At 38.6% G+C, this 24,195-nt stretch overlaps 1 protein-coding gene across 5 annotated transcripts in view; it reads right to left on the bottom strand.

The window, feature by feature from the left end:
- Positions 1-358: 358 nt before the first annotated feature.
- Positions 359-24,195, bottom strand: part of crtc3 (CREB regulated transcription coactivator 3) — a 46,199-nt gene continuing 22,362 nt past the window's right edge. Inside the window, exons 5-15 of one of the 5 annotated variants that reach the window (XM_023332010.1) lie at positions 23,710-23,772; positions 21,175-21,278; positions 15,555-15,605; positions 15,388-15,473; positions 11,425-11,474; positions 9,899-10,119; positions 6,822-7,060; positions 5,611-5,811; positions 3,933-4,016; positions 3,435-3,645; positions 359-2,418 (exon numbers count right to left, since the gene is read on the bottom strand). In XM_023332010.1, coding sequence (XP_023187778.1) covers positions 2,213-2,418; positions 3,435-3,645; positions 3,933-4,016; positions 5,611-5,811; positions 6,822-7,060; positions 9,899-10,119; positions 11,425-11,474; positions 15,388-15,473; positions 15,555-15,605; positions 21,175-21,278; positions 23,710-23,772 — 1,516 coding nt within the window. In that variant the 3' untranslated portion in view covers positions 359-2,212. The remainder of the gene's footprint in view (positions 2,419-3,434; positions 3,646-3,932; positions 4,017-5,610; positions 5,812-6,821; positions 7,061-9,898; positions 10,120-11,424; positions 11,475-15,387; positions 15,474-15,554; positions 15,606-21,174; positions 21,279-23,709; positions 23,773-24,195) is intronic. The other 4 variants (XM_023332011.1, XM_023332012.1, XM_023332013.1 and 1 more) reach the window with 4 other exon arrangements.

Below are 24,195 nucleotides of genomic sequence, written 5' to 3'. Positions count from 1 at the left end.
AAAGAAACTACATTTTAAAACCCAAGTAGTTTTGGTTTCTTGTGCAAATATCTCAGTTCACTTGAAATAAGACAAAACTAACTTACAAATAACTTTACAGCAAGACATAGGAGCTTGTTTTAGGTAAATAATTCCTTAATATTGATAAATGTGTTCTAGTTCCACTGGCAGATTATTTCACCTCTAACATGACATTTTTCCTAAGTTATAGGTGAAAAACAATAGTTAGTATTTAGTTTCCACTTGTCCAATTAAACTTTAAAGTTCTGAAGAAACAAACATCGCAAACAGATGTGCTGCATTTCAACTACACACTACTGCCCCCTACTGGGAGATCCAATAATGACAACAAAACTTATAGACTTTATACACGGTAAAGTTGTTTTTATTGATTATATTAATTTGGAAAGATAAGCACTATAACATGTTATAAACCAATAAACTTTTATATTTTGAGGGAAAACGCAAATGACTTTAAAAAAATAACACTAAAGGGCATAAACATTCTTTAAATAACAGAACTGTACATTTTATATGCACCTAGAAAAAAAAAGAAAGACAAAACCAAACTGGATGTTGAGACAGAAAACAACCACAGGCAGCTAGAAGTGAGCTGAAGCTGAAGAGACGTGATTATCAGCTGCTGGAATAAGGAAAGAGTCAGTAAGGCAACAGAAGGCGGACGAGCAGACAGCAGGAAACCCTTAGAAAACAGCCACTTCACACCACAAAGTACTTCTGAAAATAGAGAAACCCTTCAAAATAAAAGCCTAGAGTATCGACATGCACAAGAAGGAGCCGCAGTTTGACTGGAAACAAACACAAACCTCTTCTCAGAGCAACACCAGCATAGCCAGGGGACACATGCAGTATTTGTAGTTTTTTTAGGATAAAAATAATTTGATCCCTCACATTGTGTAGGTTTAACAAAAGACAAAGAACCAGAGAGCCATGTTGCACTGCATAAAGCGGCACCTGTTCAACAGGTTTCACGTGGAAAAAGGTTGCATAGGAAACAACAAATGAGCAAACATCGAAGGCTCTTCTTCAAAAGTGACACAAGGGGGCGCTCAATCCCCGCCATGACTGAGCTGTTACATAACCCACTGCAGAAATGAGCTATAGGGAGAAATCACAGGAGCACAAACAGAAAATCAGATTTTTTTCACATCAAATATGAACCAAACATGGTGTGCCGTCGATTAAAGTCTCTGACTGATGGCTTCGTTCTTCTTCTTTGGGTTAATCAGCTAAAAACGGTGTAAAAAAAATCTACACAATGTGAACCAATTAGTGCAAAAAAAAAAAAAAAAAAAGAGTTTAAGTGCATTTCTACATGGTGTCCGATGTTCACACGGTCAGTCTGCTCCGGCGGTGGGGGTTCCTTTAACTTCAGTAACAAAAACAGAAAAGTGGATCCATAATAGCGCATGCCCTTATTCACAATTAGGTACAGTACAAGCAAATTTACAAGTCGGTACAAAATGTAAAACAAAAATCATACGCAGGGCAAGAAAATCTGCAACAGAAAGGTAAAAAAATGACGCAGGAAGGAACCCGAATGTTCGTCCAAAATGCGAGAAAAATAGAGCTTGTACTCGATGCGATCAATTCAAAATATCTGCCATTTTTATACAGTCTCATATTTGTAAACAGTTTGCCCTTTTTGTCTCATTTGAAAATACGCTCTAATTGGCTCTTTTTTCTTGTAAGCATACATTTCAAAACATTCTGACACCGCATGTAAAGAAACATTTGAAAAAGTTTAATCCCTCCTTTTTTTTTTCTTTATTTTCCTTCTTCATTTCCACCAGAACCGGGTTCTCCGCTCCAGCTGCCGGCGCCGCCTGGAATCCAGCTCCTTTTTTTTATTAGAGCCGCAACAGAAAACGTAAATTATGTGTTGGATTTTTGCTGCTCTTCTGCACGGTGATGGGGTTGCTATGGTGTGTAACCATGGTTATGGTGTTTCCATGGCTTCAGGGTATCTGGCGCTGAGGAAAAAATAAAAAAACGCAGGAGGGACTCCGGCGCTCCTGGATCTCGTTTTATTCTTTTTTTTTTTGGTGTGAGGAGGGGATGGGGGCTGAACCAGAACCCAGATCAGATTTTAAAACTGGATGGTTTGAAACAAGATGACAGACCTGCAGCAGAGTGAACTGTTTGCTCACATTTCCAACGCGGCGGTGCTGGCTGCGGCGGCACTCTGCGCTCAGAGTCTGTCGCTGCGGAACGTGTCCTCCACAGACGGGTCGGGCAGCACCATGTCGGGGTCGCTGAGCATGCTCAGTCCATCCAGGCTGAGCGGCTCGATGCGCAGCTCGTCCTCCAGCGGGAAGCCTCCCTCCGAGTCGAAGCATTCGGGAACGGTGGAGAGGGCGTTGCTGATGTCCTTGGACAGACTCGGGTTGGAGTCATCTGAGACGGAGACAACAGACGATGGAGGTGGGAGAGTCACAACACTTCCTCTCACTGCGACGCTGACATCATCAGCAGCAGCAGCAGGAGGCAGAAACTCATCAACTGGATGATTTTACATAAAATATCACAGAAGGAAGACCTTAAAACACTAAAACCAAAAATAATAAAAAAATCTTTAGTTTCCAGGTTGTTACTATAAAAACAGGAACTACTGGTGGAAAAAAACCTGGAAGCCACTTGGAGGAAGTTAATTTGAGATTTAATATTGTTTTTAATGTTAATCCTGTTATTTCTGTAACATTTGAAGTACTTTTTTTATGTGAAACTACATCTGATCTGAATTTCCACTCTGCAGGACAACTTGTGTTGCTTCTATTAATGAACTGATGGAGGACATTTTCAGATTCAATTTAATTCAAAAATTTATCCCAAAGGGAAATTAAATGTTGTTATAATTCATCAGTTAAAATAATATTTTGAAGGCAAAGTAATATTTTCCAGTTTCATAAATATTTTGCTTTCTAACTGGTTACAAATCATCCAAACACAATTTGAATGATGTAAAATGTGAATTTAAACCCCCAGGTAATCTCAACCATTTTTAAGTGGTGTTCATTTCACTATGGCAAAACTGATCATGCTTCTTTTTTATGTATTTTACTTCTATCATACTAGTAATTGATTAATCATGATTAATCATTTCAAGTTCTAGTTGCAGCTCAGTTTAGAGCGCCAGTCAAAAGGAGTGAACCTGAATTTCTAGAAGCACCAGAAGGAATCTTGCGCCCAAATGTGGGTTTCCTCCAGTTGGAGCGCACATTTCACCAGAGTTTGTAATTAATCGTGATTCACCGATTAATCGTTTCAGTGTGAGATGTAGCTCAGTTTAGGGTGTCAAACAAAAGGAGTGAATCTGAATTTTTAGAAGCAACAGGAAGCATCCTGCGCCCATATATGGGTTTCCTCCAGAAGGAAAGCACATTTCTTTTTTTTTTTTTTAGTGTCAGACTCACCTGTGAGAATGATGTTGGGCAGCCCTCCACTGCAGTTCGCGTACAGCATGTTGGTCCTCATGTGGGAGGGGTCCTGCAGGTTGCCATGGCTACCCCCCAGACCGGACAGCGCCGCCTGCGAGTAGTAGAGCGAGGAGGAGGAGGACGGGTCGTAGCAGGACCCCCCTGCTGAGGAGCTCAGAGCGTTTTCCAGCAGGCTGAACTGGTCCAACTGGGAGCAGATGGGGAGAAAATGGCCATCAGAGAGCAGCAGTTAGCATAGCGGCGCTCTCTGTGTCAGGAGTTTCCTCCAACAGCATTTTATTTACAACAACGACAACAAATCAAAGCGTCATGGAGTTCTAACACTGATTTCAGAAACGTCTGCAGCTAGTTTTGCTAAACCGTAAAGTTGCATTTTGCAAACAAACGATGCAGATTAAGAATCTTCTCCTCTCTGAGTGGCAATGGGATCAACATCTCGGCTCCAGATGTGCGAACATGTTCTTCTGCCCTCACCTGATAGGGCAGCGTCTTGTTCTGCCGGGTCGAGAACTGCTGCTCCACAAACGGGTCGCTGAAGAGCGACGCCATGCTGTTTGCCTGGTAGGGAGGCAAAAACACAAACATTCAAACTTATTATTGTTTTATTTCATTCATTACAACCAGATTTATTCATACCAGAGGCCAGAGTTTGACCCTTTGACCTGAGGTGGGCAGAGTTCCCAAAGTTTTTACTCAAGTAAGAGTGGCACTACAAACATTACTCAAGTAAAATGAAAAATAGTATTTGGCTAAAAAATACAAAAAGTCTTGCGCAATTGATGAAATTATCAATCAATTAACATTTAAAAATTACATCATCTGACAGACCAAAATGTAAAGTTAAGTGGAAATTTTGGTATTTTAAGGTAGGCCTGTGACAATAAGCAGCAAGTCAATTGATTGCATGATAAATTAAAACAAACTCAATAATTTCCATTTGCATGATTTTTTTCTTTTTACCAAAAACAGGATGATAACAGTTTTTAGTTTGGTGCTTTGGTTTCAACTTTTTTTTGAATAATTCTGTTCACAGACACTTCATAATTCATTTGGTTTGTTGTTTCTGTTATTTTGTTTATGTATTTTGGACATTTAAAATGTCTTCCAGTTCGGATTTAAAGTTTATTGATCTTTGAGAATGTGTTTATGTATTATTATCACACCACTATCATTATGGTACTTGAAAGTTGTCTCAAAACAACAATATTATCGTCCATCACTTCTGCGACATTTTATCATCCAGTATAATTTGTTATTGTGACAGGTCTACTTTAAAAGAGAAAAATAATTCATATAAGTCACAAAAAATAACAAAATCAGGCAAAATAGTTTTATTCCAAATACGTTTTTTTCTATAAAAACTAACAAAAACTACAGTCGTGTGTCTGTGACTGGTGACATTTTGGTTAAAACATGTTTGTTTTTCAGTCAGTGAGTAGAAAATCCAGAAATCTTACTCAAGTAAGAGAAGAGATACTTCATAATAAAATTACTCAAAGCACAGCGCTGAGTAATTTATTTTTCAAAAAAGCTACTGAAGTAAATGTAACTGAGTAAATGTAACTAGTTACTACTCAACTCTGCCTTTGACCTGCATGTTTAGTCAGATTTCACACGATTTAGAAGAATGGATCAACAAGCTGAAAGAGAAACCTGATAATAGACGATTCATCAGGATGACGCGTTTGGAGCAAAAGCTCCCAAGGACACGCAGCAGCAGAAAACTGCTGCAACTGCTTCAGCTGTTAAATCTGATGTGCTTTTACATGTTTTAAGAGACTCACCACTCAGACCCTCACTGCCTGATTCAGATTTCAGTTTGCAATTCTGACCTGCAGAATTTGGCTGATTTCAAGTAACATTCTAAGAGTTACAATTTTAGACCCATTTACGGACAAATGAGCTAATAAATGTGCTGTAGGATCCCCTAGAAAGATGTAACACAATCCTTCAAAGGTCACTGCAGCAAAGTGTGACCTCTTGGGGTCACCAAGTCTTCATAGTAACCATTAGACACCATCTACATGCCACAATCTACATGACTGAACAAAAATTTTATTTAAAATTGTATTTTTGTTCAACCATCATAAATGTAAACAATTTAAGAAACACTAAGACTTGACAGAATGAGGTTGCTGTGTGTAGGTCTCACCTGGCTTGTGTTGAAGTCCAGAGGGATGTTCTGAAGAGGTGAGACAGGCTGTTGCTGTTGATGGTGCTGCTGATGCTGCGCTGGCTGCTGTTGGTGCTGCTGGTGCGGTCGGCCGTGATCCACTGCATGCTGTGGCTGCTGGTACATTGGGTACGGCGGAGGCGGTTCCCTCGGCATGTTGCTGGTATCCAAGGCGACGCCCTGCAGAGAGGACGGCGAGGACCCAAAAAGACACAATAGAACCTAAAGGTTGATTTGTTCTCAATTTGTTAGTTTCTAATAGAATAAATGCAGTATGATCCCATAAAAGAATGACTATCGGATTCTCAGGTGGGAATAAACCTTAAGGGTGCTTTCACGGTTCGATTTCTGCAACATTTGTTACATTTTCACCTGCTGCGGTTTTATTTCACACTGCACTGAAATGGACCAAACCCTTGAAAAACCTGTTTCCCTCCTCGCCTGTGGGGGCGCTGAACAAAGAAGCACTGAAGGAAACGACACAAAAACCTCAAATGAAGGCTCTGAGTGCAAGTTCTTTCTCAATGAAATGTAAACAAGAAGGAGAGGTGTCAAATTTGAGCATTTGTAGGATTTCTCTTTCGTCTTTGATAAAATACCACAAACTATTTCTACGACAGAGGAATGCAGCCACTGAAGAAATTTCCTGCCAAAAAACTTTGACATTTTGAGAATAATCTCAGAAACTTTCTGGAAAAAACAAGAAAATTTCAGAACTTGAAAAGGCAAAAGTTTGTGAGAAAATAAGACCTTGGAAATGCCTGAGTTTGAAGAGTTGAAAATATCTCACAAATCTCTAAAATCTCTCTAAAAAAGTGAAATATTTCCAAAAAAGTTTTACATGTTTTTTCTAGAGTTGGTGGAAATGAACTTCTTGTTTTTGTTTTCTTTTTATATACAATGGCCCTAATACGCTGTCGTACCTTTCTCCCACTAGCGCTACACTCTCACACTTGTTTTAGTTGTATTTACCCAGAATACCCGGTGCTATAGTTGTTTCCTGCTTTTGGAGCTGTTTCTGGTACGCCTTGCGTTCACATTTACATCCGAACCCCACCAGAGTTCATTTCAATTGAACCGAGACTGGAGTCTGATTACGCATTCACATCTCCCCAAATGAACTGGACTGGAGTCGGATTAAATGGGACTGGTGTGAAAGCAGCTTGTGTTTCTGTGTGAAGTTGATGTACCTGTGTGATGGGGGACAACGAGGGGGACATGGTGGGAGACAGCTGCTTGGACAGACCCCTGCGCTGCTCGGCTCCAGGAGACAGGGTGAGGGGGCTGATGGGAGCCGGCCGCCGGCGGGGCGAGCTGCTGGGCAGACGCACGGACGAGTTGATGGACGGGTTGCTGAGCGACGACTGCAGCTGGCAGTTGTTGAGGGACGCCTGGATGGACGGGTTACTCAACGAGGAGGACAGACCTGCTGGGACAGAAAGACAAAAATCAGATTCACCAACAGAACTCATGCGCATGGATGTTCCTGGTTTTCAAAAGTGAAACACTGGACTGTATTGTGCGAGCGGGGATGGAAAGGGTGAACAGGAAACGAGCATGGAAGAAAAGAGCCGATTGTCCAAAGCCAGAAAGAGGGTTGAAATTCCTGCGTGGCGTTGGTGCTCGGCAAAGCTGAACTGTGTCCGACATGAGAGGCCGACAGTGCAGACAAAGAGGAAGGAGTGAAAGGGAGCAACAGTGGGTGTGATCAGATCTGTGAGTGAACAAGTCAGAGACAGAGAGATCCCTCAGACAGACATTAATAATGTATGATCGGCTGGCGCAGAAACACGGAGCATGTTTGAGATGCTGCAGCAGTAGTTCTCACATCTGAAAGCTGAATATTAAAGCCAACACCACTGAAAATCAACAGCAGATCAGCCTCCTCTTTAAGCAGATATTCAGCCTCAGCAAAGAGGAAGCATCTGAGAAGCTTCAAACTTCATGTTTGGGTTATGAACATAGAGGCAGAAACGTGAGGAAGACGAGCCAGAAAACCAGAGAAAAGTTCTTTATCATCACCTCTGACTAGGGAGGCAAGTTATCTAAAGCTGATTGATCTTATTTATCGACTAATGATTATTTGATAAGCAGCCGTTTTCTTAAAAACTTGAGCTTCAAGAGGGCTGACCACATTTTTACATCATGAAGAGCTACATTTTTCATCACATGCTAAATTTTTAAACAGAAAATCATTAAATTTTAACATTTTGTATCAGCTGTATTAAATGCTGCTTGAATAAATATTATTAAACTTAGACCTGTCTATAAAATATAACGCAGCAGGATCTTGTTAGGTTGCTGAATAGAAAAATAAAAGAAGAAAATATTAACCTCCCGTGTAGCTACAGACAGTATTGTCAGTGGTGGCTCTTGAAGGAAAGTTAAACTTCACTAAATTAAGTACAACAACTCACGACCGTCCTCAAAATCAACAGCGCTCCTTAGTGTCGTGACTGTTTTTGTTTGTTTGTTTTTTACCACGCCTCTGCTTTTCCGTCATCTCATCATCACCTCCATAGCAAATAATTCATTTTCGGTTGAGAAGCTGACGTTGCTCCGTCATGCAGCTCGACTGAATGAGCTATGAAGGTGAAACTTAAAAGGAGCTTGTCGAGTGTTTATATTTCTAAACAGAACCACATTAAGCATATTTTTCATGCCATATCGGACTCGATCAGGAACTGTTAACTCTTTGCGTTCTGGTATGGCCGCCATCTTTGTATCTTGTTGAGGAAAAATGATTATTTTTAGTGCTTAATACAGTTAATCTTACGGCATGTGTAAAAGGCATATTGAACACTCTTATTTTGAACAAATTTCTTAATTTTGAACAGGTTTATGTAAGGATTTAAAATTAAACCAGATGGGCAAGCATTCAGACCCAGGAACCAAATGCAGATCTCTCAATGGGGCCTCCTGCTGTGTTGTTAGAGCACAGGACGCCATAAAATTAGCATCTGCTGAAAGGCAGGGGGAGAGAAATCTGTTTTGTTCACAGAAGATCAAAAGCCTTCCAGAAACCAACATCTGGGATGGTGTAAAACTGAATACAACATAGAAGGTTGAAACCACTAACATTTAATTTCTAAGACATTTTTCTAAGTATTAATACCATGTTTTTATTGAAGATTGTATTATCTCATTTTAAAACTATTAATCTAGTAAATGATGAATGTATTTGAAAATTGTACTATCTGTGACTATATCAGAATCAAATGGAAATTGTTTGAATGAAAATGTTTTGTTTAGTATTAGAAAATTGCTCAGGAATTATACCTCATTTTGTTCTGTTGATTTTATGTGTTATTTTTGGCAGGACTCAATCTTTTGAGGTGCTGACTGCAGAGGAGCAAAACTGGGGTTTGTAAAGATAACCTTTCCTTGAACCAAAATTACTGGATTTAAGTTTCTTCTGAGAATTTATGTAAGGAGAGATAATGGAAGAGACTTCAGATTTCACAGGTATCTGTGAAATCTTATCTCATGTTTCTCTGTACCCAAAATGACCGTAGAACCACAGGAGGCCAGGACGCAGCTGTTGGCTGTTTTGTTTTACCAAGAGAGCAAATGGCCTTTGATCTTTGGCGTAAATTAGAGGGAGTTTCTAAGTTTCTCTGAGTGTCCAAGGTAGCTTCCAGTTGGTCAGCCGGAGGTACGCCTTAATTGAATATATTAAAAAAGAAAGACACACCTTCAGTATAAGACTTCGTGTACAGGAGTAAAAATTCAGAGAGCTGCCACTATTTTTGCTTTTTTGAATCGGCTCTCTCCAAAGACGCGTCTTTGTTTTGTTTTTTTGTTTGTCTTTGTCTGTCTTTGTCTGTCTCAGGTAAAGAATGCATATCTCTGTTCCTCTGCAGCTTTGTTGTTGATTCATACGTTGCTTTGTATGGGATTAAACTCTGTAATTCTGTGACGTCAACACGCATTGTTGTTTTCCTTGTGGCCGCACGTCGCCCGCTGAGAGGACCCGGAAGTTTAAGGAAGAGAGAGCCAAACGTTTTGTCCAAAGTTAATTTATAAATTATTCTTCCTTAACAATCTCTTACAACGTCTTTCGCTTTAACAATGACCATCGGTGCCCTCTGCTGGATGGCGGTCAAACGACAACACTAAAAGAAGTACTTAAGCGGACGCTATTAGTTAATCGAATATAACTAATTTTGATCTAATAAACCTTTAATCGACAATTAAATGTTGCATCCATACATCTGATATTTGATTCTAACAGATTTCTGGATCCGTAAAGCAAGTCTCCACCCACCATGTGAGTTCCCAATGCCGAGGTGCATCATGGCGGCCGGCAGGTTTCCGGTGCTGCTGCCTCCGCTCAGGTTGGGGTAGCCACTGCCGTCTTCAGGGTCCAGCGGGGTGGACAGCGGCGAGGGGAACTGCAGGTTGCTGAGGTCCGGCAGAGAGCCACCGGTACTCAGCGAGCCCTGGTAGTGGGACAGACCCGGGTTCTGCTCCGGAGACGGAAATATACTGTGGAAAAAATGACGAGCGATTGTTAAAAGCTGCTGTCGCTGCCATTTCAAAGCAATAATGGGGCGATTGTAGATAGAAAACAAAAAGTTAATTTATGCCAAAAAACTAAGAAATTTTTAGATTAATCTCAGAAATTTGCTAGAAAAGAACTTGGAAATTTATGTACTTGAAAATTTTCAACTTTAAGAAAGTCTCTTTGTGAGAAAAGCTCCTGCATTTTCTAGTGAATTTGTTAGAAAAACAACTCTGAAAATTTGAGATTAATCCAAAAAAATACATAAATTGTAGAAAGAAAACTTGAAATTTCAAAGCTTCAAAAGTCAATTTACTGACTTTTTTCTAAAGGTTAATCTAAATTTCTTCTAGCAAACTTTCAATTTTTCAAACTCAGAAATTTCCAAGTATTTTTAAAGAATTCTTTTGAGATTAAGCTCTAAATTTCTGAGCTTTTTTTTTTTTTCGACATTTCAGAAATTTTCTTAATTCTAGAAAATTTCTGAAATGTACTCTCTCCTCCGTCTTCTATAGCCCTAACATGGCATCATACGTAACCACAGCTTTCTTCATCTGCTTGTTTTATTTTTTATTCATTAACTGTCCCTTTTTTATTTATTGCTAATGTTCCTATTTCTCTAACATGTGATTATGGAAATCAACCATGACTCATCATGAATTGGCACAGAACAATGCTTGCTTTCATAAAAACGTGTTTATCAGAAACCAGCAAATCAGGCTGCAGACAGACTGCTATCCTGATCCTTTTGTTTCATTTATTTAAATGTGCATTCAAACAAACATCCTCGCAGACATCCTGAATCTTTGGCGGCTCATTGAAGGAGGATGTTGTATTCTGTGAAATCAAAATATGACTCATGAATCACAGACAGCAGTTATGATGTTACAGTAACAGGGTGGCAGGTTTCATCCACAGGAAAGGCGTCTAAAATCTGAAACGTTTGGAGTGCATTTATTAATTACTTATACATAAATTGTGTTAACATTTTCCAATAAAATCTACATAAATGCATCACAATATGAGGTTGTAAAGTGAAAAAATATAAAGTTTTGCAAGAGTTGGGCTTCTGAAGCCACGTCTAATTATGTGAAGAGTAGAGCTGAACTTAAACTGGTTAAGAACTAAAACAACAAAATCTATGCGATGGAAAATATGTTTTCCTGACTTTATGTTGACCTCTCCTCCAGTAAAGATATTTAAATCTTTGAACTAGTTTAATTGTTTTCAGTTGTTTGTGGAAATTATTTATTTCTAGAATTGTGCAGAGTAAATGTTTGAGGACTTACTTGATTCCAGGCACTTCACATGATTTGGGTCTTGATGCCAGAGACTGGACCTGAAACATAATCAAAATTAATTGATTATTATCAATCACTGATCATTTTCCACCCTCTGCCACTTTGTATGCTTAGTCATATTGCACCAGACTATTTTAGGGATTGAGATACAGATATCTGAGATTTTTATTAACTGTTTATCTCCATAATTTTTATTTTTCTCTCCTTTTTTATTTTATTCACACATTTTTGTTTTTTCTCATGTCCATGATTCATCAAAAATACATAACTACCAGGAGAAGCAAATTAAGTCTTATAAGCATAAAATTACATTAAATTACAGTTCTTATAAGAGGGAAAAACTAAACAGAAAATTCAAAAATACTTTATTGATCTTGAAACAACATGTTAGCTTCAGATTGTTTAAAACAAAATGTGTCACAAGTTAAGCATTATTAATTAAACTAAAATAAAGAATACAAGTAAAATACATAAAAAAGTATAAGAAGGAGTTGTCATCTGAAGATAAGGACCAGCAGGAAAGACAAATATCTAAAATAAACAAGATGATAATTCTGATCAATATTTTTGGAATTTGAAATCTAATTTGTTGAACTGGAAGGTTTGCAGCGTGGGACCAGTTCATAATTTAAACACAATAATTTCTTAATATTGATGAAAAAGTTCTTCTTCTAATGGCAAATTATTTCACCAAACATGGCAAAAATATCTTTTTATAAGTGAAATAATAATCTCCAAATGGAACATGTAGTTTTCAATCAATATTAGGGGATTATTGACTTAAAACAGGCTCATATTTCTTAATGAAAAGTTATTTAAAACGTAGTTTTGCCTTATTTCAAGTGTATGAAGATATTTGCACTAGAATCTAGACCAAAATACTTGGTAAGATGTTGTGTTTTTGCAATGAGCTTACTGGGAAACCCAGATGGGGCCATGGTTTCTGGATTTCACAACCAAGAGATTCAGCGTGGGATTTTTTTTGTGTGTTTTTTTTTAGAGAAGACACCCAGTTGGACTCAGTACTGGGGAACCATTTGATGACTCAGGAAAGCAAACCCTAGCAGGGAACGCTGAGGGTTCAGAGGACGAGAACCGCTGAAGGGCAGCCAGCGGAAGGAGCTCTTCGCAGCGCTCTGCAACCGCAGGCGAGTTTCTTTGAAGTCAGAGAAATACCTCGCGCTGTCGTCAACAATCGGGATTGTAGAAATGTGTGTCTGGCTCGGTTTTGTCCGTTTAGAGTGGAACAGGAAGGACTGGTTGGACCGGTGGGAGAACATGTTTCTGCCAAGTCACGGCAGGAATTTAAGGTGTTGTGATCACCCGAACTGACCCAGGCGCTTCGGCGTCGCTTGGAACACTTCACAAACCGCTCTTAAAGAGGCGGCGCATCGAATTCGCTTCAGGTTTCTACGAGGGTGATGACAGAAGTCAGGAATCTGGACTCAAAGCTCCCACCCAGATTAAATACTCTCCTCAGACAAGAGGAAACATGCACTTAAGACTGAGTCTATATATCAGGATATAAAGATAACCAGAGTAGATGTGGGTGGTATGGACTTAAAGTTTTACCACAATATTTTGTGGTACTATTGTGATAACAATAAAAACAATAATAACTATTTATTGATTCTCTTTTAGGTAGCTCTAAGGTTGTGACTGCTTGTCACAGCGATTACAGCCCCACAAACACAAATACTGTTCTTGAAAAACATTCCTATTTGCTTCTGTAGGACATAAAATAACATGAAGAAGTCTGATTTATATCTTTATATTTTCCAATTTATTGGTATACATTGGAAAAACATTTTTAAAATTAATAATTCGGACAGTTTTGGGGAGTTTAAATAAGTAATTGGAATTTATAGTGACAACAATAAATCAAAACTCTTTCTTAGAATAAGATATAAGATATGATAAATACCCATCTCTAAACAAGAGTCATATTTATAGCTCTGGTGATATTTCTCATTAAAAAAGTAAAATAAGAAACTGAAAAAGAAACAAGTGAAAAAAGGACAAAGGGGAAAAAGAGAACCAGAAAAAAATTTATAAAAGGAAAAGAGAGAAAAAGAAAAACAAAGAAAATGAAAAAAGAAAGAAAGCAGTCTCTGTAAAAAGAAAGTACACCCTCTGCCAGTTCTGAGGATTTAGGTATCAGAACAGGATAAAATGAACATGGTGTTTACCAGGTTCTAAAATTAGTTAAATCCAATCTAAAGTGTATATAACACACAGATTCCACGCTGTCATGAATAAATAAAGCTGAAGCTTTAAATCACAGTCTGAAAAACTAAGTACACCCCATGAGTCAGCAATAATTAGCAGCAATAACTCTCAGCAGCCTCCCTCTCACAATGCTTTGGATACATTTCCAAAGCATTCAGAGTCATTCTCCACTACAGAATGACTCGGTTTGGGTCAAAGTTCAGCTGTTTTAAACAAGCCCATATGATGATGCCTCCACCGCTGTGCTTCACAGGTGATAAGAGGTTAGCAGTAGGTGTAAAACCCAAACATCTCCACACTGGTCCAGTCAAAAATAAACCACAGTGAGGCTTACAAACATTTTTCTGATCATGAACTTAAACCTGCTGAAGTCTGGTCAGCAATGACAGACATTTCTATTATGTCCCCTTACACAAAATAAATTAATACATTTTTATTACCTTTCTATTACTTTTGTTCAGTTTTTATAGTGCACAATCATAGCAACAAGGTGTTGATTTTACAACTGGGAGCAGTTGATTAGCATCTCAAAGGCACAAATAATATCTGAACTATGACCCCAAATTCCAGAGGAAATGAAACAGAGACTTCATGGATGCAGAGCAGAGAGAGGAGGAAGTTCAAACGTCTCTTCATCCGGCTTTCTAACCACACAGCCAGGAAAATTCAAAGAGGAGCAGCAAAAGCAAACGAGCTGGACTATCAGAGCTAACAACTGATGATGTCATCCAAGACATACTACTCTGGATTATCGTCTCTGCTGCCTGGAAATGGAGCTGTTAGCATGGCCTCTTCAGTCAGAGGCCTCTTCAGATTAGTTGCAAGACTGACTGCTACTGGAGATCTGGCTGGACTGAGTCTATGATTATCCTAATACTGTGTTTAAATTTTTCTGATTCAAAATTTAATAAAGCTTAAAGGTGGTGTAGTCATAGGAGGGGTGGATTGCGTATGAAAAGACTGTAAAATGTTAGAATATTTTAAAGCTTAGTGCTCATATCTGTAAGTTTAATATCATTTTTAAAAAGAGGTAAATGATGAAAACCAGGCTTTTTAGAGCAGAAAAATATTAAAGAGTGCTAAAATGGTTGTTTAAATTTTACATACAAAAACACAAAAATCATAGAAAGTTTGAGTTTATGAAAAAGAACAGGATGAAACACTTATTGTGACAACATGGCCGATCAAGTTGTTAGACTTGATTCAGTAGCTTTAAATAAATACATTGTTTTATATTTATTTTTGACCTTTCTATGGTATTGGTATTAATATTTCATTTAAAGGCCTTGCTATTGAATTAGCTGTGCTATAAAAATTGTGATGGAGGAATTAGATTGTCACGATCTATGTTTCTTGTATGTGTCCTTATCAATAAACAATCAATTTGTTTGGAATAACCAGTTAAAAACTCACAACTTTCATTCCTCTGCTTTTAACCAAGCAGGAGATTTGACTGTTTGTAGGATTTTAATTGCTTTTATATTTATCCTGTGTTTTATTTGATGTGCAGCACTTTAATCAATCATTTTTTAAAGTGATGCATAAATAAACATGAAATTGTGTGGTTTATGTTTGGTAATTACTAAAATTTCACCAAAAATCTGCTCAGCAAATGACTTAAATTCTTCTCGAGGGAAGACAGAATCATTTTAAAACATTTTTTGTTTGTTTCATGCTGGCAGCAGTAAAACGATTTGATATGAAGCGGTAAAACCTCGTTACCTTCTTGGCCTCCCACAGCTGCTTGGGAAGAGGTTTCCCAACGCCCATCAGATTCTCCTCGTTCGGCAGAGCAGGAAAGGAAAAAACTGCAGAGAGAAACACGCAAATGAACAAAAACAATAAAAATCTCAATTATATTAGAAAGGGAGTAAAAAATGTGAACCCACCATCTCCGCTGCCGTCTACGTCGGCCTCGTTGACACTAGCTGCATGCCAGCCTCCATGAACAACAGCAGGAAAGACATAAAGAAAACCAGAGCAGGGGAAGATTAGAGGATGCTTAATTAGAACCACCTGCTGTAAAGAATGCCACCATGTCTGGCTCAGCAGTCAGCACCCTGACAGGAGCAGCATGCTAACATGCTAACTGTTACCAAGCAGCTGGCACGCCGTTATTAATCAAAGATGAGGAATGTTGGTTCGGACATCAAAGAAAGACGAAAACAGAGAGAAACTCTGTTTTTCTGCTACAAAGAGAACATTCTTCCTCTTTACTGCAGGTTAATTTTGGTTTAGCTTTTCATTTGGTTGATTCTGATGAATATTTCCTGCTCAACACTTCTGTTAGGAAATAAATCAGATTTTCCTCCTTTGATCCCCTAACCGCTCGTTCCTTCTTCCTCCATCAATGCAAAAACATAAAATCTTGCCCGATATATTTGCTCTAGTTTTTAGTGCAAATGTTTTAGTGAACTTGAAAAAAGACCAAAATAACTTAAAAGTAGATTTTCAGCAAGATATAGGAGCTTGTTTTAAGTCAATAATTCCTTAAAGCTTCAGCATGTTTTAAGAATGTTTTTTCCATATCTATTAAAACTGTCACTCTGTCAATCAACCCCCTGTACGCGCTGCTCAATGTGCAAATGGTGGAAAAACAAGTTATTACAGGAAAATCGTTTATCCTCAGTTATCAGTGGCTATGCTAACTAGCCTTAGCATTGGTAACAGACCATGTTGTAGTGAATCAGCTCTAGTGTAGCAAAGAGGAAGTGGGAGGGCATGAGCATGAGAGTGATTGACAGTGCTAAGACCCGGCTCCTGGCTCTGATTGGTTGTTTCTGAATGAGAGGTGTATTTCTTCAGTTTGTACTGGGAGCACTGGGAGAAGGCAGAGGATGTTGAGTTTTTCACAGATTATTTGTTACACTGTCACGACATAATGATCATTTTAACAAATATGTTAACAAAACTACAGCTTTAATATTGATGGAAATACTAGTTCAACTGGTGGACTGTAACAAGACATGTTCCCATGTTATAAGTAAAACAGTATGCCAGTGGATCTGGCACTTTTTCAAGTTATTTTTTGTTTATTATTTTTTGTTTTTAAGCATATGCACTGACTGATGGCATTTTTAAATTTTGTTGTTCTTGTGACAATGACAATAAAGATCTAATCTATCTATCTATCTATCTATCTATCTATCTATCTATCTATCTATCTATCTATCTATCTATCTATCTATCTATCTATCTATCTATCTATAAGGAGTTGTTGACTTAAACTCCTTTATCTCATTGAAAAGTTACTTGAAAGTTAGTTTTGTCTTATTTCAAATGTACCGAGATATTTGCAAAAAATCTAAACAGAAATACTTGGTAAGATTTGGTGTTTTTGCAGTGCATGAAATCAGTCTCTCATTTCAGACACTTCCCTTTCTGCCTCTGCTGCAGATGGGACAATGAGGCGATACAATACTGGCCCCATTAAAGCCCTCAGCCTCCCTTCCAACGTGTTTATTCACTGTTGCTCACACTCGCAAGTAGGACGGAAGCAAGGGAACTGAGATGGAAAATGGCTGGCTTGTGTCCTTGGCAGAAGGGAACTCAATATGGAGGTAGTAAATGCTAAAACGCGGTCTGCACCAACCGAAAGCCTGACAGCTGCGGGGTTGAATGTTAGATCTCCGCTCATTTCCCAGAGGCAGGAAAATCAGAGAGTGCAGCAGAAGTGTAGCAGAAGTGTTTCCGCCCGGACGGCAGAGTGAGTCAGTGCTGTAATTTCTAGTTAGCTGCTTCTTTAATCAGCCGGGGCTTAACACCACTCCAAACCGGCTAGAACCCTGAGAGGTGTCAACGAGGCCCCGGGGCGTCACAGCTCGGCGCGCTCACGCGTCAGCCCGCGAGGAAGCGCCGCTCGCTCTCCAACAAAAGCTGCCTTTGTATCTCACAGACTGGTATTAAGTGTTCATTCACACCAGCCCTGTTCAGTCCGCTTTAACCCAACTCCAGTCCGTTTGCCTGGAAAGTCCGGTTCGTTTGGGAAGGTGTGAATGCGAACTCTGTTCCACCTACAAATCTCGGTCTTGTTTCGGTTGAAGTGAACTCTGGTGCAGATTAGAGACCATTCCAAAACTACAGAGCAGGGCATTCTGGGTAAATACAACCAAAACAAACACGCTAGCGCTAGCAGAAAAGTGGCTCATGGTTTTTTACCAAAAGCTAAAGAGAATCTGCGACGGACTGGTGACCTGTCCAGGCTGAACCCGCCTCTCGCCTGAAACGTTCGCTGGAGATAGGCACCAGCACCCCTCCCGACCCCGCTAGGGACAAAAGGGCGTTAGAAAATGGATGGATGGATGGATGGATGGATGGATGGATGGATGGATAAAGAGAAATCCTCCAACCGCCAAAATCTGACGCCACTACATTTTTGTTTGCATTTCCTGAAGAAGGAAGTTGTGCTCAGTGTCTTCTTCAGAGGATTTTTGTGTCGTTCCCTTCACTGGTTCTTGGTGGAGCGCCCCCACAGGCGACGGGGGGAACATGTTTTTCAATTATTTTGGTTTGTTTGAAGTGAAAACGAACCACAGCAGCTGAAAATGCAACAAATGTTGCAATTTTGCCCTAAATCAAAGCGAGTCTACGGAATCATCAGGTGTGAAATCACACTAAAAGCTGTTTAAATCATGACTATTCTTTATTTTTAAAGGACTGGGTTTGGTCTGTCTCCTTTTATCTGCCGACTTATATTGACACATTTTGAAAAAACTGTGTGATTTTTCGCTTATGTTGAAGTTAGCATGTAACCAGCAGTGAACAGTAACCTAGTACATTTACTTGAGTACATTTACATTTTGAGTTTATTTTTTGAGAAACTTCTTTCGCCTCCACAACCTTTCTAGGAATCTTGTCATTTTGTTTGATCCCAAACGTATTTAGAGGCTGAAATCCTGAACCTCTGAACTCTGAAACGGTATGGATTGTGTCTAATATGCAGATCTGAACCGAGAAACCAAATAAATTACAAATGTAGTGATTTGATGCTGGAGCAATCTTCAGTTTGCTCTTTAGAGCATTTTAGGAACATCCTTTGGACTAAAAACATAATCAGAAATATTTTATCATTCCCCACAGGAAGATTCTCAACATTACAAACCAGGAACCTTATTAGAAGTAAAGAAAAAATAAATTTGAATATTTAAAAAGAAAGAATGAGAGAATATTTCCATAGAGGTTGAAAGAGTTCAGTCAGAGGTTGCGGTTATAAAGTTTCACTTCGACAGGCAGGAATGTGTCACTGTTTTACTTCGTGGCAGTCAGTTAGTTTTTCCTGTAGCAGTTCAGAAAACGATGGCGAGGATGTGAAGAAGAGTTCAACAATGTTTGTACTAATCTGGAAATACAGTAAAAATACAGATGGGAAAAAATATTCATGATTTAACTACAAAAAGTTATCTGGTATTATTCTGCTTTTAACAAAAAAGCAATTAAATAATCACACTAGGCCAGTAGGTGGCAGTAAAGTCACCATTAATGATTAAAGAGATGAAAACTTCTAAGTAAGATCATTAATACGTTTTCCTTTGTTAGTAAAACGAAAGCAGCGTGTTTCGGTTCTGACTCCATCGACTGTTTGAACACTGACAGAGCGGTACTTCCACCTGGGTCTAAGGTCGCCCATTCACACACCATCCTGTGATTCAGCTCTCTGAACAGGTTTGATTCAGACGGAGTGTCAGAAGCTCATTCTGAAGGCAACATCCTGTTTGAATGCGCTGAAATAAAGGAGGATTATCTGGGAAGCGAGAGAGGAAATGTCAGAAAACGAAAAGAGTTGAAATTTTCTGGGTTTGTCCTAAAGCAGAACCTGGGATTTTCAGACTTTTAGGTTTGGAGATGTGTGGATCAGCAGAGAGAGAAGCTGCCTGGATGGACTGTGTTCTCTGTTAATCAGTGACCAGAAGAACAGAAACACAAACACCATAAAGCTGGATGATAACAACCATAGGAGCTGCCTGCAAGCCGAACACCACTGGAGTTGATTTTAGAGATAAGATGTTGAATATGCGGCAAAATTTCTCCATAAAATGAGAAATTCCTCCCAGATGGTGGTTTCCTGTCCTGATCGGTGGTTTGCGTGACCCGCCGATAACATTCCACCTACTCTTTCATGATATAACGTGATGTCTGCCCTGCTCCTCATGGTCGTTTACACTCTCTCACACAAAAGACAAAACACACAGAAAGTTTGTCTGACAGCAGGAAACACATGCAAGGCCGAGCGTGTTGTGGTTCACTTTCCAGCCTTTCCTCAGATTTATAGATTCCTCTGACAGTTCTGAGGCATTCTGCACATGTGGGCTGAAAATATTTATTATTTTATGTTCCACAAATCACAAAACAACATAATGATGGAGTTTGGTTTGGTAAATAACTGTTTCATTTTTTGGGGGGGGGACAAACATGGATTAGTGCTAAAATCTGGATACAGAAATCTCTTATTATTTTTATGCCATAAGTGCTAAACTCGATAAACAAACCTTCGGTCAAGTTTAAAACCCTAATCTAAGAGGATCTATAATTGTGAAATAATTTGACACAGAAGTACACTTCAACTTTAAAAAGTTACTCAAATTTTCCAACACACATCTTGTGGTAAAAAAACATTTTATGAGACAATAGAGGAGATTTTGGATCCAGTTTAAAGAACTCGATCCCTCACCTGATTTCTAGCCTTTCTGTTTAACATTATGATCAGAAATGTATTCGAGGTTTTCACATTTAAGGGTTCATAACTTTGTCATTGAAGTCCGACCAAATCAGGTCAAATTCTGTAAATTTGACTTTCTTTGAAGAACTGTTCATAAAAATTAAATATTTAGTGAGCCACGCATCTGTAAAGCTGCGGGGTTCAGGCTAGCAACAGAACAGATAGCCTCACTAGCTAACTGGTTTCCGTTTGTTGGACTTCAGGATGAAATAAATGAGAAAATAATCAGCAATACTTTTTCACTGATTATTTGTTGATAGAAAATGTATAAAATATTCACATGAAAATGCAACTTGGGAAGTTGAAATACTCCAGTGCAATGCTACTAAACACCTTACTGCCTGAACACAACTTTGACTAAAATTCAAATGTTTGTTAGAAGATTCTAAAAGCATTACTGATTCATTCAAATAAGCATTTTACTGCTGTATTTTTGTCAAAGGACAATTAATTTTACACTTTGTGAACAAAACATTTAAGGAAGATGTTTCTAACAGAATGCAGTTTCACTCTGGATGTTTCTGATCATTCATAATATCTGTTTAGTATCTGAAATTGAGAAGAAAAATGAATATGTTTATTCTAGGGGGTTTTTTAGCTGTTGGGGCAATTTCTTACTTAGAAGCGTTGGAGCAGAAAATATCTGCAGGCTCTGAAATTTTAAACTATATATCAAAAATAAAGTACAAAAAAGTGAGGTCAAAAGAGTTTCTCACATAAAAATACAGTCAAATAAAATGAATAAAAACAACAGAAAGTAAAAAATGAAGTGAGTAAGTGTGTGTTACTCTCACCATTGCGCTGCGGAGGACCTCGGCCCATCTGCTGGTTCATGCCGAAGGGGTCCTGAGGGTTTGGGTTCATAGCGCTCGTATGCAGAGCAGAGTCCGAGTTGGTTCTGAGTAGGAGGAAGAGGAGAGTTATGCCAAGTGTTCCAGCACCTTGGACAGAGGCAGGAGGGTTTGTGAAGGCCGTAAGGGTCAGTGATTCACTCCGCTTCCTCTCTGCCTCCACGCAGGCGGCTTTTCTCTGCAGGCTCACGCTGACCTTACACTTACACCCTCACAGGATCGCACTAACCGAGCAGCACCCTGTGAGCAAAACACAAACTGCCTCTCCGACCAAACACTCACCCCGAAAGCAAGAAATGTCTGATAAATATATAGTTACCAATGCAATGTAACTACTGTCCTTTAATGCAGCTTGGAAAGTTAATGAAAATGATTTTTTTTCACAATATCATTTTGTTTGAACCTTAATCCAGACACAGGTGATAAGTGATAAAATAACCAACAGTTGAGAACTTTTTTGTATAAAATAAAGAAATTGTTGACATTTTGCTCGTTGCTAAGTGTTTAGAAAGCAGAGAGAGATGGTCCAAACTTTACAACCAGTAGATTAACTGGTAACAACTAGACCTGTTGTCATAAAAATAAATACTGCTGGATGATAAATTGTTGGATAAATGATAATATTGTTGTTTTGTGAACACTTCCATTTGATAATGGCATCATAATGCCAGTTCGTCTCCTCAAAGACCACTAAACTTTAACTTTGTAAAGAACTCTTAACACTGGAACTGGAAGATATGTTAAATATCAAAAATAAAACAACAAACAATAAATAATACGGAAATAAAAACCACACACAACTGAAACTATAAATAAAATGGATTATGATGTCTACATGAACAAAATCGCTTTTCAAAAAATATTAATAGAAATTTTGAATCCAATTTTAATTTATCGTTAAAGTGAACGGATGGATGGATGGATCCATAAATGGATGGATGAATGGATGGATGGATGGATGGATGGATGGATGGATGGATGGATTTATGGATGGATGGATGGATGGATGGATGGATGGATGGATGGATGGATGGATGGATGGATGGATGGATGGATGGATGGATGGATAGATGATCTCTGGTATTATCATCCTCACTGTTGTTTAAGGTCAGGAGTCAAAAGAAGAAGATTTGCTGCATGGCTAAAGGAGTGCCAGGCTAGATTTATTTTAAAAACAGATGTAACTCATTTCTTTGACAGAATTTACTTTTTCTTCTTCTTCAGATTATTTTTAAAGTTTAACTGAAACATTGTGACATGCGTTAGGCGGATCCCTCTCCCTCCTTGTTTCTAATAATCCCTGAAATTCATGCATACATTTCAGATCTTTGTCTTTTTTCTCACCAACAATTAATTTGCACATGCTCAAGCTGTGCAAAGGCATCAGGAAATCTGCGCTTCACAAAGCGTCCCAATGTTTGTGTGGACCGGGCCAATATGCATTATTTTCCAGATACGGTGAAGTAGGTCAGACAAGATGAACCTGAAATCTTTACCTCTGTACTTGTGTCTGTTAAAGGTTCAAACATGTGGACACATTAATAGATTTTAATTTTTGATGCATTTTGGAATATCTCATCTCACCTTGTTGAGATGAAGGAAATTATCTCTGAGTCGTATTTTATGCAATCATTTATTAATTTATAATCAGAAAGCTGTACGTGTCGCTCCTCTAAAACATGCAACCTCTTTCTATAACGTTGTTTTAATCACTAATCTAAATAAAGGTGTTCTAATTACACCCATTTACTACAAACAGGTGGGTTTTATTTTATTACATAATAAAATGTTTGCATTAAGCTAAGAAGAAAAGTTTAAAAATCAAAATAAATTCAAAAGTTTTGAATAATTCACAGATATATTCCAATCTATATCTGAACCTATCTATTTTTATCTGCAGTTTTGTGGAAATGTTCACACTTTTGCACAAAAAGTAGTTACACTTTTTAGTGAGTAACACTATAACAAAAACATCACATTCACAAAAATAAGACTTGAAACATAATTTATGTGTTCTCTACAGAAACTGAATAATTATTAGCTTTTATTCTTAAAACGAAGCCAAAAACAATGAATGCAATTGAATTAAGAAGTCAAATTGCTGAAAGGAAGAAAATATTAAGTAGGAGTCATTTTGTTAAGCCGCATGGGCCAAGAGTCCTAACGTTTGGTTAGTAAGAGAAAAATGATTATTGTTTCAGGAAGAACAGATTAAAAAGATGCATGAAATACTGCAAAAAGGGGGAAAATAAATCCATCCACTACACTCAGACTGTGGATGTTTACATTAGTTCACCAAAGAGGAAAAGAGAGGATTACTGAGATGATAAAAATCAGATGGAGATTTACAAGAGAGACAAACAAGAACATTACAGAAACAGGAGAACCGTTGGTCTCTGCGAGCGAGGGACAAAGCGATAAAGATAAACTGAGGAAAGGAGAGAGATTGGAAGAGGGACGGAGGGGGTCAAGGGTCACCTGTTGAGCTGTGATATTAATCTAAACCCCGGCCGTTTTTCCTCAGTCCATGGCTGCTGTTCCCTTCGAAGACAGAGGAAAACCAGGACAGACATGATTACTGGCTGAAAGAGGAGAGCCCTGCTAGGAATTAGGACATGTTGGTGTTTGGACAGAAAGCTGACAGAAGAAAAACCCTGGAAAGCACTCAACACAACCGTTTTATTTCAGGGGGAAAACAAGACAATTCACAGGAGAGTTACAAGTGATGAAAAACCATCATGGAGGCTAAATGAGAGCAACGACCGCCTGGGCTCCATTTTGTAGCTGGACGACCAAACAAACAAAGCTCCTAAATATCAAATCAAACCAACCTGATGAGGTCAGTGTGGTGAAAACCGGAGGCAGAGCAGGAGCTCAAGAAAATACTTCAGAAGGAAAAGGAGGTCATGACCTTTCTTTAGGCTAAAAGCTGATTTTTCTTATTTTTGTTTTAATAACCAGTGA

Source organism: Xiphophorus maculatus, chromosome 4, assembly GCF_002775205.1.
Source record: "Xiphophorus maculatus strain JP 163 A chromosome 4, X_maculatus-5.0-male, whole genome shotgun sequence".
In the NCBI taxonomy this organism is placed as follows: Eukaryota; Metazoa; Chordata; class Actinopteri; order Cyprinodontiformes; family Poeciliidae; genus Xiphophorus; species Xiphophorus maculatus.
The sequence above is the reverse complement of the archived record's forward strand: the minus strand, read 5'-3'. Positions and strand labels throughout refer to the sequence as shown.